Genomic DNA, 14201 nt, shown 5'->3' with positions numbered 1-14201 from the left:
GGGGCGTACAACCAGTGGAAGGGAGGAGCTATCACCAAGGAGGAGTACTCCTTCTCGGCCCGGGAGTGTAAGAGGGCTATTAGGAAGGCCAAGGCAGAGATGGAACTCGGGCTAGCGTCCAGGATTAAGGACAACAAAAAGTCCTTTTTCAAGTACATTGGGAGCAAGAAGAGGGCACCAGGCAATGTAGGGCCCCTGCAAGACTCAAATGGTAATCTTGTGGCTATGTCAGATGAGAAAGCTGATATTTTTAACAGTTTCTTTGCCTCTGTTTTCTTGAGCAGGGACCAGGACAATCTCGGGGATAGCTCTGTCAGGCCTTCAGTCAATGCAGATGTAGTTAGGGATCTTCAGGAAGGGCTAGACATTTTAAAATCTGCAGGTCCAGATGTCCTCCACCCAAGGGTGTTGAGGGAGCTGGTAGGGGTAATCGCGGAGCCCTTGGCCCAGCTGTATGAGCATTCATGGTCATCCGGCCAGATGCCGGGGGATTGGAAACTGGTTAATGTGGTCCCTATTTTCAAGAAGGGGAGGAAGAAGGACCCAAGTAATTATAGGCCTGTAAGCCTCACCTCGGTGCTCAGGAAGATCTTGGAGAGAATCATCAAGGAGCACATCTGTGGGGGGCCTGCAGGGGAGATCATGCTCAGGGGCAATCAGCATGGGTTCATCAAAATTAAGCAACTGTGGCATTGATGCCTGCACAGTTGGATGGGTAAAAAATTGGCTGGTGGGGCACACCCAGAGAGTAGTGGTGGACAGGTTGTACTCAGCCTGGTGAGATGTGAGCAGTGGGGTACCCCAGGGCTCAGTCCTCAGGCCCGCACTGTTTAACATCTTCATCAGCGACTTGGACAAGGGGGTTGAAAGCACATTGTCCAAGTTTGCTCATGACACTAAGATGTGGGGCGAGGTGGGCACACTCGAAGGCAGAGAGACGCTGCAACTAGATTTAGACAGACTACAAAAGTGGGCAGATGAGAATAGGATGGGGTTCATCATAGATAAATGCAGGGTGCTACACCTTGGGAGAAGGAATCTACAGCTTACATACAGGCTGGGGAGTTCCACTCTTGAAAGCACAGAGACGGAAAGGGATCTTGGCCTCATTATTGACTCCAAGATGAACATGAGCCGCCAATGCCAGACTGCAGCCAGCAAGGCCAGCTGTACCTTGTCATGCATCCAAAGATGCATCTCAAGCCAATCCAGAGAGGTGATACTCCCCCTCTATGCGACATTGGTCAGGCCACAATTGGAGTATTATGTCCAGTACTGGGCGCCGCATTTCAAGAGGGATGTGGCCAGCCTGGAGAGGGTTCAGAGGAGGGCTACCCGCTTGGTGAGAGGGCAGCAGGACAGGCCCTACGAGGAGAGACTGAGGGACCTGAACCTGTTCAGCCTCAGCAAGAGGAGGCTGAGGGGGGACCTGGTGGCTGCCTACAAACTCATCAGGGGGGATTATCAGCAAATAGGCAGAGCTCTTTTCTCCCCAGCACCACCTGGGGTGATGGGGAACAATGGTCATAAGCTGATGGAGAATAGGTTTAAGTTAGAGATCAGGAAGCAATATTTTACAGTAAGGGTGGCCAAAATCTGGAACCAGCTTCCTAGGGAAGTGGTCCTTGCCCCTACCTTGGGCAAATTCAAGAGGAGGTTGGATGATCACCTGTCTGGGGTCTTGTGAACCCAGCATTCATTCCTGCCTGCAGCAGGGGGTCAGTTTAGATGATCTGATCAGGTCCCTCCTGACCCTAGCTACTATGAAACTATGACAGAAGGAATCCACAAGCATTTGAGGTAAGATAAAAGGAGCAGAAGCAGCCTTGAGATAGCTACAGAGCTTATTGCTCTTTAGAGGGATAGGATGCTGGGGAGGCAAATTCACTAGTTTTGCTTAGCTTTGCTTTACCTTGTCAAGTCCTGAAATCCAGCTTTGCAAGGAGCCCCCAAAGACCTGGAATCCAAGAAGCTGAGATTCCTCAGCTTGTCTTCTCTCACACATACCATGCAGGGGAATCACTAGTTCCACTTCCCATCTTGAAATGGATTTAAGCTGGGCCTCATTGACACCAATGAAAGCAATGGGCAAACTCACTGATGGTAATGAAGTTTCTCCCAGAGTTACCTTCATGCGCACAGGGCCTCTTTCTCAGTGGTAAAATAACTCGGTGTCAGGGGTCAAAATACTTCCACTGCCCTTCAAATTAACAACCAGGAACTAAGACAAGAGAAGGCCAGTTTGTCTGGGGGGGAAACATATGGCAATGGACTCATCATTTCCCACCCAATGGAAGAGTCTTTTTTATTACTGTTTTACGGTTCGATCCAAAAGGCTGAGACAGAGTTCAAGTCTCAAAAAAGTTATTCTCCCCAAGAAAGATTACCTTCTTGTTATTAGGCCACAGCTGAGATGAGATTTCTTTAAGAAAGGAGGGAAAAGGAGTCTTGTCCCCTTCAAAAATAAAGGCACATTAGTCCAAGAGGCAAACCACTGAATATTTGGAGGAAGGTCAAGACTACTTCCAATGAAAAATATTGCCTACAGCTGAATTTTAACAGGAAAAAAAAATGAAATCCCAAGGCAGTGCAGATAAGGGGGTTGCACCTTAGGGGATTATTCTTGCTATGTCTGACACATTTCCCAGTGATATTCAATTAGAGGGTCACCTCCTAGTAGGAGGTGCGAATGTGCTTTCACGCTTCTACTGCCAATGGAAGCTCCTCACAGTCAAGCTGTAAAGCAGCTGAGGACTCCCTCTCCTTCCAAGTCTTGCCAGCAAATCCAATCCAGTCTGTGATGTCTTATTTTTGGGCATGTCTACATATATTTGGAAGGACTCCTTTGACTGCTGAGGTTGGTTGCAATCCAAGGCTCCCCCCACCCCTCTTCTCTGGAATGAAAATTGTAGTAGGGCGCAAGCACAAAATGTGTGACATTACAGGGAAGCTTTCAGAAACAAAGTGCTTACATTTAAAAGCTAGTAATAACCAAAACATGTTGCACTTTTTATAGGGGGCAAAAAGGAAAACAAGCTGTTTGCTTTGTTCAAGATTCTCCATGGAATTTCTGTTCATTGACAGAGCAAAAAAAAAAAAAAAAAAAAGAAAAAAAAAAGTTTATTTTTTCAAAACTCAAAAAATGGTTTCTCCATTTTCTTCCATTCCTTCATCCTCCTTTCCTTTATTCCTTAGCGATAAAGAAAATCCCCAAACAACATTTTGTTTCCCAGCTTTTAATCGAAACCCAGAAAAGCTCCGCCCAAAGAAAGAGACTTTCCCACAATGTTTTTCATGACAAAGTTTTTTTTAAATGCAAAAATGTTGACCAGCTCCCAAAAACAGGCAGTTGCTCCAGGGCTGACAAACTTAGTTCTAATGAAGGAAGCTTTAAAATAAAGGAACGCAATTTTAAAATGTTTCCTTGCAACATGCTGTCAAATTCCCGGATCACCCAGGAAAGCTTAGTAAAATGGCCTCATCAAAGTCAAATGAAGGAATAGCCTTGTTCATCAACAAGACTTAACAACTCTGTTGCTGTTTCGCCTAACGCAATACCGTCGTCTCTCATGATGGCTTGTTTGCAAGCTTGTGCTTCCCACTTACAGCAAGTGGGAACAGGAACAAGGCCTCAGTAGAGTATTCTTAGACTTCAATGGAAGAACATCCAGATTTTACCTTATAAAACCATTACTTTTAGAACTGATCTTTGGCAGGTTGGAAAGCAATACAGCTGGCTTTCTGCTGTCATCATCTCTGGTGCTCTTATTCCTGATCCCAGATACTACAATGACCAACTTGTGTACTTTCACAGTTTGCGCACACAGCATAAGGGTATTCATACCAAAGGTGATGTATATGCAAGGAAGGATCCAATTTCTATTACCTCTCTGGGGAAATAGGTAGCAACAAACAACATCACTTCCATCTAATGCTTGTAAATCCCAATTTTCTAATATACTATTTCATCCCTGATCTTCATGTCTCCTATCCACTAAGCAGGCTGTTGTATGAGAGGCACACATGGCCTAGCTGAAAGGGGATTGGTTGGCATGCAGTAAACCTGCACTCTCTTCCCAGGTCCATCAGTGAATACCTGGGTGACTGAACAAAATCTCTTCCTCTCCCACTTTTCCTATCTTTCTATTTAAGACTTATGAGGCAGGGACTTCCTCCTATTATGAGTCTGGAGAGTGGACAGCACCATGGGGCCCTAGTCTCAGTTGGTACTGCTGGGCACTAGTTACACAAATAATACACTTCCTTAATTTTAAGAGAGCTGCCTAGAAAGGGCCCTGGATGGGTTTCACTGACAAGGTTGAGTCATATAAATTATGAAGGGAAGCATATGCTGCTGTTCTAGCAGTAAGAGTGCCAAAAAAATTCACAGCAGTCACCCACTCATATCAGTGAAAATGTTGTAAGAGATGAGAGAACAGCTCGCCAGCATCTCAATCCCCAGCTTCTTTCTTTGCCTGCTGAGATGTGTGGATGTTCATGGGCCTGCTTTCAGCTGCGTGCATCTTGGCCACACTTAAAACATTTTGGCTGAAATTTTCCAAGTTAAATGTTGGCCACAGATTGGAATTTGGGGGATGGAGGGAGTTGCTCCAAGGATTCAGACATATCGCAGGATAAGGGAAAAAAGGGTGATTTCATCTCTGTTGTATAGTTCTTACAGCCAATTCATTGAGAAGTCCAAGTGCCCTAGTGCTTTGCAGCTGGGACCTGAAAATTTGGCAAGGGAATAACATCAGAGATGCGTCTTTTTCATCCCCATGGAAGTTTGTCCAACATCTCCAAAAATTGAGGTTCTGAAACTCTGTTCATACACACTTAGTGGAAGTTACGCAGAGTTTGGCAACTGAATTCTCTGAAGAGCTCAACTGAGCATGCTCCATCCAATCACTGCCCCTCCCTGACAACCACCACACTTGGCAAGTGACATCCCAAAGAACAACCGAGTAGGACTTTCTCCTGCAATTACTTCACCTAACGTTAGAGGCTACTGCTGTGTTGGGCACTAGAAATCTGAGTGGAAGCCAGTACTCCCATGCTCTCAGATCTAGCCCACCTGGCATCCAGTGACACAAGGCCTGTGCCCTGAACCTCGGGACAAAAGTGAAAGCCCCTGCCTTGGGAAGTGGGAAGGGGCAAGAAATGGGATGATGGTAAAGAAGAGCCGAGAGGTAGGCATGGGATGGAGGATACAGAACCTAAGGATGGGACTGATAGGAGAGGATGAAAGAGAGGTTAACATTACAGGAGTAAAAAAAGTTTACTATACATAGACATATGTGGGTGTGGGTATGTAATTACTGCAAAAGTGTTATATATAGGACAATCATCTTTCATGATTGCTTTATTTGTGGATCTGAAGATGACTGACTAGGCCAACCCAGGACTGACAGATTCTGTTGCAACTCGGGCACATGTTTCTGTGCAGGGTGGGTTGGCTCTGGATTCTTGATTCAGTCCGCAGCATGCCATTTCTTGTACTCTCACTTTTCCATCTCCTGTTGTCATTGCAAGGTTTCAAAGAACTGAGATCCTTGCAGCATACTCTTCCTCCATTTGAGGGGACCCTGGGAGATAGTCTTCCATGAGTTGATGACAATGTTGCATTTTTTTGTTTCAAGTTGGCCTCGAGGAAGTCCTTGAAGCGTTTTCTCTGCCCTCCCCTTGAGAGTACACCTTGACTGAGCTGGGAGAATAAAATTTGCTTTCAGAGTCTGGAGTCAGACATCCAGATGACATAGCTGGCCCAGCAAAGTTGAGCTGGATGATCATCGCCTCGATGCTCATAGCATTTGCTTGTGAGAGGATGTGAATTATAGAGCGTCCATCTTCCCACTGGATTCAAAGGCTCTCGTGCAGGCAGTGTTGATGGTATTTCGCCATTGACTTGAAGCGTCTCCTGTGCACTGTCCACATCTCAGCTGTCTCAGCTCCTTACAGTAAGGTGAGGATCTCGAATGCCTAATAAACCATGAGCCTGGTTTTGGATCTGATATTGTGACCTTTGAACACCCACACATTCCTCACGCGTCTGAAGGCTGCACTTGCACTTTTAAGGTGATGTTGGATGTCTTCATTGATATCAGCCTTCTGCAAGAGATGGTTTCTGAGGTATGAGAACATTCAAGGTTCCCCAGAGTCTCACCATAAATCTGAATTACCAGACAGGCTAAGGTTACAGAAGCAAAAAAGTTTGTAACTACTAGAGGAGACTCCCCTCACAACCTGTAACTATATGCAGTAGTATCAAACCTCTGCTTCCCTCTGGCATTAGCAAATAGCCATGATACTCGCTGGCAAAGCATAAGTCTCATCCTCCTCTACTGACTTGTCCACACACAGAAGAAATGCCCTACTACTACTGCTGCTTCCAGTTATTCAGATGGCAGAAGTCTGTTCTATAAATCTAAAGGTCCAAATCTCACTGATGACCCAACTCAGGGGTGGAGAAAAGAGCATCAGCATGGTTTCAGATCATGGAATTTTAGGCTTTTAGTTTGATTTTGCTAAAACAACAAACAAACAACATACAATACTTTAAAAGTCATTAAAATTGCAATGTCAAGCCCTCAAAAATTAAGAAACGACAGGATTAAAGTAACCCTCATAACCATGATTTGACCTCCCTGGTGCGCATACCTTGGCATGAAGGCCTTAATTACATGATCACATGTTTTTTTCTCCCTAGGACTTCTGCCTCATTCAGAGACCTGGACTTGCTGTGGGAGTAAATCAAGGTTGTTTACTGAAGTAGGCTGCATCAAGTGAGGCAGGGAGCCTATTAATGATAGAGGGAAGAATATACAGAATAAACAAGAGAAAGAAACATCCTATGGTTGATTGTCACACCAGAGAACAAACACTTCCTCAAACCAGAGAACAAATACTGCTATACTTGCTCTGCCACCAAACTCTTAAGAGATGAAAAACAAGTAATTGGAACAGTCATTTTTCACAGTTGGCTACCAAACTGTATACGTTCCTCATATGCTACTATCGTGAGATGCCTGGGGTCAAATCTAAAGAAGTGCTTAACACTCCCATGTAGTTGCAGAGGCCTGGAGCTCTGCTTGGAAAAAATAAGAAAGGCAATACAAGTCCTAAATACTTTGAGCACCCAAGTTTAAGGCCAAAATCATCAAAAGTCTCTACTACTTCCTCTATGCCTCAGATCTACCAACTTGCCTCATAAGGTTTGCGAAGCACGTTCATAAATTTTGGAGAAGCATTTGGGTACTGCAGTGAGACACCACATAAGTGCCGATGAAGAACTTGATAATTTTGCCTTCGTAGTGGAGTTTGGACAGCATGCATTAAATAAGTACTTCTCAACCAGGGCACCCTGGCACCCTGTGCAGTCATGATTCACAAGATGAAGCCAGAGGGCTCAAATAGGAATCTATAGTTAGGGACCTACCGAACTCATGATTTTGTATTTTTCACAGAAAACGTGAGATCAGATGTTTTCTGCAAAAACAGCAGGCTCCATGGTTTTGGTGGGCTTGCTGCAGGGTTGGGGGAGGGGCAGGGGGATGCAACATACTCATAAGCAGAGAAAAGGCTGGGAAACCCTGTAGTCGTGAAACACTGGAGTGAAGGGGGTGGAGAAAATGAAAGGCTGAGCCTGTAACATAGACTCAGTACAGGCACCAGTCTGGGGTCAGTTAGGGAAGCGGCAGGGTTTTGGTACCATCTTTAAAGCAGCTGGAGGCATGTTGGTGCAGCAGCATCCCGAGGAGGACTGAGCAGGGATGAACAGTGATAAGAAAACCTCCAAGAACGCCAAATATGTTTCAGCTCTGGACTGCATTAGGCAGTATATTGCAAGGACTTTAAACAGATGGAGGTGATGGTTCTGTACCACCTGCAATGACTCTGGGTGTGTTGAGGAAAACTAGTATAGAGCAACACTTAAGAGTCCAAGGTGCACATGAAGAGAAAGGCAGAGGCTGAAGGTCAGAGCAAGAAACAAGCAACCACGTCCTACCTTACAAAAACCGTGGAAAGCAGCATGACAAGATGAGTGATGGCATTTTCCCTCATGAAGGCTTTCGCAGTGGTGAACATCCCATTGGAGAAACTTGATCACCGTAAGGGACTGAACCAAAGTGTGCCAAATGCTGCCAAGTTTCTGTGGGTGAACAAGTTTCGCCAAGACTATCTCCCTACGGTAACTGCTTCACATGAACAGTCCACAAAGTCTGCATCGGCAGAGTATGAATCCTTCTCCATTGTGGTCAATCAAGCTACTGACCCTTGAGATAACTGTGTTGGCACAATTTATTTGTACCTGGGAGCTGGACAAACCAGGACTTGACTGTTTTTCAAACAGAGCCAGTCTGCGTCTCACGTCTGTCAATTTTTCTACTGTGACTCAGGCTGCAGTGAAGGCAATGGTCAATTATGGCTTAGACTTTAACAAGAACTCAGCGTTTCTGTCCGAAAATGCCATCCATGTACATGCACTCAAAGCAATGCTGCTCAATGCAGGTCACATCACCTACAATGAACACATTCTGTCTTTAGTAAGTGACATCTGGTGTATGCAGTTCCCCAATACGGATAGCCTGGCGTTCACCTTCAAGAAAGCCTTCAAGCACTGTCCAGGCCGCAAGCTCCAGTACAGTGAATCCCTCACTAGTCAAAGTAAGGACTCACAGGCAGCTTTGTTGCTGCTACCATAGCCTGTGCTCACAAGGTGGAATTCATGATTTAGTGTGGTCCATTACCATGCCAAGCATATGCAGTACTACCAGCAGTTTGTGAGCAAGGAGCTGGAAATCACATCCGGCACACAGTGCATGCTTAAGCTTTGCAATCTCCTGGAACAAAGAGATGTTCAAGATCAAGTGAAGTTAGTGGCAGAAAATGCCATGAGGTTCATGAAGCTTCTAATGTTATTTGAAAGCTAGCAGGCTGTGATCCACCACATACACAAACAAACAGATGGATTTGATAAGTTGGGTCAAAGACATGGCATTATAAAAAACTGTCAAGCTTTCATCATGAAAACCAGTGGAAAAGGGACCTGTCCCAGGCAATAGCTGTAAAGCTAAACCAATACTACAGGTACTGTCACTGCAGTTTAGATAACCTCCTTCCTTACTGCTGTTTGCATTTTGGACCCCAACCAGGTGCCTGTTCTGAGTTGTGAACCTCAGCTACTGAGATCAGTCCCTGGATGCCAGAAAGAGCATGACAAGAAACGTGCTGTTTACATGAACTTTGTCAAAGAGTGCCAAATGCCTGTATCTGTGTTTTGGGACTCTATTTGTGACTGGTTTTCACATCTGTACACCCTGGCAAAATGCTGCCTCACCATTCCAACCAACTCAGTGCTTAGTGTGCCATCTCAGTATACAGACAACTGTTCACCCCAGAGACAGAGAATGTCAGTAGCAACTGCTACTGGATGTTGCATGTTAGCATTTAACAGCTAGCATGGACTGCCTGTCTCAAGGTTGGCATCGATTAAACTGCTTTTTACAATGTGATTTAATAAAAGTATAGTGATGGTATTAGTTAGAATTCATATTGTGCATAGCTTTAATTTCATACGACATTTCAGTTTACAGTTTAATTCAATGCTTAGATTGCTTAATGTTTCCATTAATGGCTTCTGTGGGCTTAATCAGGGTAATTAAGCCATGATTTGGGGCCATCTACCAATCTGTGGGCCAGCCCCGCGATGTGCCTGCAAAATTAGCCGCCTGCATCCTTGATTTGCATATGTCCCTATCTATAGTTCCCAAAACGATTTGCCCTGTTCTGGTCTTTGAGTTTTTTGCAACGGAAGAGTTACTCAGTTTTTCTATAGTCAAAAAATGAGCGAAAACAAAGAGCTGGCATTTTCCAAGGACTGCCCTGAATCTAACAAGGGGTGGCTTAAGGCTAAGAAGGTCGAGGACTGTTGCATTAAAAGTCTGGGCCATACTGAAGGAGGAAGATGATATACATCTTGTATTGCTACCTATTCATTAAATATATATATATATTCATATCTCTCTCTCATATTGCTAACTATTCATTGAATGAGGCAGTGATCATTGAAGACCAACTTAGTGCTGGGAGGTAAAACTTACTTTCCAAAAGGAAGTGGAACAAATGAGAAAAAACATTAAGACCAACACCCAAAGACAAGCCTGATGAATGAAAACTACAAAACTAATTCTACGTATATGACATGTAAAATATTTAGGGATAACACCTCATAGTAGAGCATCAGAGAATTAAGACGTTAAAATTTCCTGCTTAGAGGTTTATTCAAAATAATGTCACTTTTCATTAGTACACAAAACAGTAAGAGTGGGAGAAAAATTACAAGTCTTTTTTGCAGGGGGGGTGGGGGTAAGGCATGAGTAAGAGTAAATTCATGTAAACCAAGGTTGTCAGTGCAGACAAGGGCTATGAAGCAAGATAATTTTCCGTGTGTTGCTATTGGTAGGTTAGTCCAGAACTGCTCACTTCATTGTTTTTTGCCATAGCTGGACCTAGTCTGATCCTATGCAGCAATTCCTACTGACATGCAAGGCAGAGCAGGGTGACAGGCAAAGGAGTGGGAGAGATGGCCTGGTTCTCTTCATACAAGCAGCAGATGTCTGTATGCACAAGTGGTGTGTGGGAGATGTTCTCCAGCAAATTACAGTGATACAGGGGCTGTTTCCATGAAATTAGAGATTGGATCCAGAGATTAGAAACAGCACGTGCCACTCAACTAGCAATACTCTGGCTGCCAGACAAATCCTACGCCCATGTCAAGTTCTTGGTCCTTATCTTTAAACCCCAGCTACTGCAGCAAAAGCCACTTTTCATGCTTCAATGACACTGCTGCATTCCGCAGCAACACCACAGGGACATATCTATGTAGGTATTTGCATCAGGCTCATCTAGGACAAGCTCAAAAGGGACACGCAAGTTCAGTAGAATTTGCTACCATCAAAAAAAACATGAGGAGCTCAAGTCTGTAGCCCTTGGATCATGAAGGAACAGTCATCTCTTTCAGCTAGCCTCCCACTCAGAGCTCAACTGTGAAATGGTTGCCCTTTGAGAAAGCCACATTTGATTCACCTACTTTAAATCAAGTACTTAAGTAGGGGGAAGAGGTAAAAAACTGGTTCTCTCTGAAAGAAAACTGCATGTCTAAACTGATGCAAGTTCTCCGATGATGGAGGGCACCAGTTCTAACGATAAACAGTAATCCCAGAAGAATGAGGAAAGGCTCCTAACCTAGGGCCTCAGAGCTCCTCTGCAGGTTTATGTTCCAGAGTAGGACCTCTCCCCTCCTAAGAGTAGCAGGGGCCTTGAGACTTCTTCTGTCACTGACAGAGTTACTGAAAACTGACACAAAGCAATCCCAACTCACAACAGCCTGGAAGGAGAACCTGGCCTGAAGCATCACATCCAGACATCTAATTTAATACTGAACAGGAAGTCACCATATGGAGTTTTGCTTCCTCTTTCTTTTTTGTCAATAACCAAATCAGCCAGATCTGTCATCCAAAGCTCTGTTTGGTCCCATATTTTCCAGATTTCCCACCTTTCCTTTGGAAAATAGTCCAGTGGTTTTTCTTTCTTTCCCCTACCTGTTTGTGTTCTCTAGGACTTCCACTTTCTTACGCAGCTCACTGTTTTCATTGGAACAGGACTCAACCCTGGGGAAGACATAAGGAGAAGAAAAAAAAGTCACACTTAGACACTGTGATGAAGAGCTGAACATGTTCCAACTTGATTTTCCTGGACAACTCTATGGACCTGTCTATATTAGGGGGAAAAGCACTGCTACAAACTTCTGTTTCAATGTTTTGACTTCACACCAGATATAAAAGGCCTTGTAATAGTTACACCTGACATTTAGCAACTAAAGGCTGCACCAGCCTGGACTAAGGTTTTGAGGTCAGCACAGTTCAATCCACATCAGTTGCACTGATTCTTTCTTGGCAGAGACAGAACATCAGACAATCTGTTCAGATGAGCTTCCTAGGTCCGTCCCACTATGTAGTCTCATGACTAAAAGTTACCCAGAAAAATCTCTTTTTGCAATGGAAAACTGGATAATGGATACTAAAATAAGCTATGGATCATACTAAAAAATATACCTCTCAAGTGTAGGATGTACAGTCTTCTTTGGCACAGGGTGCAAGGAAGAAATAAGAAGAGAGTTTTGGCACTTCAGCACAGTAATTTTGGGGGCCAAATTCACTAGAAGAATTTGTATTGTCCTTTTTGAAGGAGACTGGCTATTCCCATGCTTTTTTCCCCACCTCCTCCTCACTCCCCCAAGCAGTCCTCAACTCCTTTTACCTCTCATCTGCTCATCATACCACTGGAAGACAAGGAAGTTGCTCATGAGGAGGCCAGCTGCCCAAGCCTGCCTACTGAACAAGATAATCCTGCAATGTAGCCATGTAGAATACAAATGCTGGAAAATGCCAGTGTTAAAGTGGCAGGACACTAGGAGTGCCCTTGTTTCCCCTGCTTTAAGTTATGACACATTAGAGGGTGTCCTTGGTGTTTTGGGTATGTGCCTTGTAATTATGCGTGAGGGTTTGAAGTGATGCTTTTGAGGATTCTTTGGGTTAATGACTGTCTGCAAATGCAAGGCAGTGGACTTGATGCCCCAGGAAAGCTTTTCCAGTGCTATGTTCAAGATACACCCTAGGACACAAGGATACCATCCCCAGTGAAACCAAGAACAGCCAATCAACCTGAGGTCTGTGGAACAAGCTACACTTAGGAATTGCTACCACCTTATATTCTGCTTCAATGCTACTGTAAACTGAGAAGACCCACCACAATGAGCTGAGTCTTGACATATAAATATTTGTCTCACAAATATGTTTTTATCTGAAGAACTAAAAAAAAATACCCGTCTCCTTTCCTGGACAAAAAGCTTTCTTTTTAAACTACCACTAGGTGGCATATGAAACACATTCTACATGAACTCAACAGCTGGCTAGGATACCCTCCCATTTCAGCAACTGGTGTCATTGGTTAGTTTGAAAGGGAAGCTGGCTTACTTTTTTTCCAGGCTGTCCATGTATTCTTTCTTCTTTCTTCTACTTTCCTGGGCAGAAATCTAAGAGGGAAGGAAAAGCACCATACAAACATTTTTATAGTAAAAGGAAGCTACAGAACCAACCTTTCAGCTTTACTTGGTTCCAGGGCAGGCATAAGAAGGACACTTATCGAGGGACGATCCTGCCTTGGGCTGGGGGTTAGACTAGATGACCTTGAGAGTTTCCTTCCAGGCTCACTTCTTTATGATTCTAATACGTGCCAAGCCACATGTGTACACTGCAACGACATCTCCTATATTTACTTGTGCACTCATGCACCCTATCTGCCATAGAAGCAACTGTGTACCTCAGTGCTCAAGGATGTGCAAGATTATGCACAGATAACCAGAGTGGTCAGTTTTGAAGACCAGCCCTTCCCTAGGCTAAAAGAATAGCTAGGCACTTGGGACATTTCAGCTTTCTAACTTCAGAATCTCAGGGAATAAAGAGCAGGGCACTGTGATGCACAGGAGCATTTAGAAGCACAAAACAGGTGGAAGTCTCATCACTGAGTAAAAAGGACACAGAGGCTCTCTCTAGACAAGGAAAAGAGATACATTTTCTTCTAAAAAGCTGGCTGATGTGATTCGATGCACTAGTTAGCAACCAGGCTAGACACAGATTAGCACCTTTATGGTCCCATTACCATAAGTGGCACTCAGACAGGAAGACACAGTGATCTGTGCCAAGTATGTACCTGGGCACAGAGGGGTGCTGTCTCTGATGGGTAAGTTTAGAAGTGTGTTGAAGGAAAGATATCTTCATGTAACAAAACAGTACAGTATCTGAGATCCTGTACAGCATTACAGACCACTGTTATAGAGCTACTGTAGCATTTTCACATGAGGGAATCATTTAGCAAAGCCACAAGGTTAAAAAAAAAAAAAAAAAGTTACCTTGTTTTTTATTTTCCTGCGGATTTTCTTCAGTGCTTTTTCCTCTGCTTTTGTCAAGGGTAGCTTTGTAGGGATAGGATACCCCTCTGCTATCAGAGTCCTCTTCTCCTCCTCTGTCAAGATCAGTGGACCTGTCCCCTGAAGTTTCTGCATGCACCAGTGATGAAGGGTGAGGAAAGGCAGAGAAATAGTTAAGATCATCCAAGAATCAGTAGATCTTGGAGAATGGGAT

The 14201-nt window shown here is 44.2% G+C and overlaps 1 protein-coding gene across 4 annotated transcripts in view; it reads right to left on the bottom strand.

Annotated features, from left to right (window-relative positions):
* The window catches only part of CREB3L2 (cAMP responsive element binding protein 3 like 2), a 127285-nt gene that overhangs the window by 9887 nt on the left and 103197 nt on the right, over window positions 1-14201 (bottom strand). For all 4 annotated transcript variants that reach the window (XM_025213467.1, XM_006031811.2, XM_025213466.1 and 1 more), the window contains exons 6-8: window positions 13970-14116; window positions 13035-13093; window positions 11601-11669 (exon numbers count right to left, since the gene is read on the bottom strand). In XM_025213467.1, the coding sequence (XP_025069252.1) occupies window positions 11601-11669; window positions 13035-13093; window positions 13970-14116 (275 nt within the window). The remainder of the gene's footprint in view (window positions 1-11600; window positions 11670-13034; window positions 13094-13969; window positions 14117-14201) is intronic.

The sequence above is a fragment of the Alligator sinensis genome, unplaced genomic scaffold, assembly GCF_000455745.1.
Source record: "Alligator sinensis unplaced genomic scaffold, ASM45574v1 scaffold585_1, whole genome shotgun sequence".
NCBI lineage: Eukaryota > Metazoa > Chordata > Crocodylia > Alligatoridae > Alligator > Alligator sinensis.
Note: the sequence above shows the minus strand (reverse complement) of the source record. Positions and strands in the feature narration are given on the sequence as shown.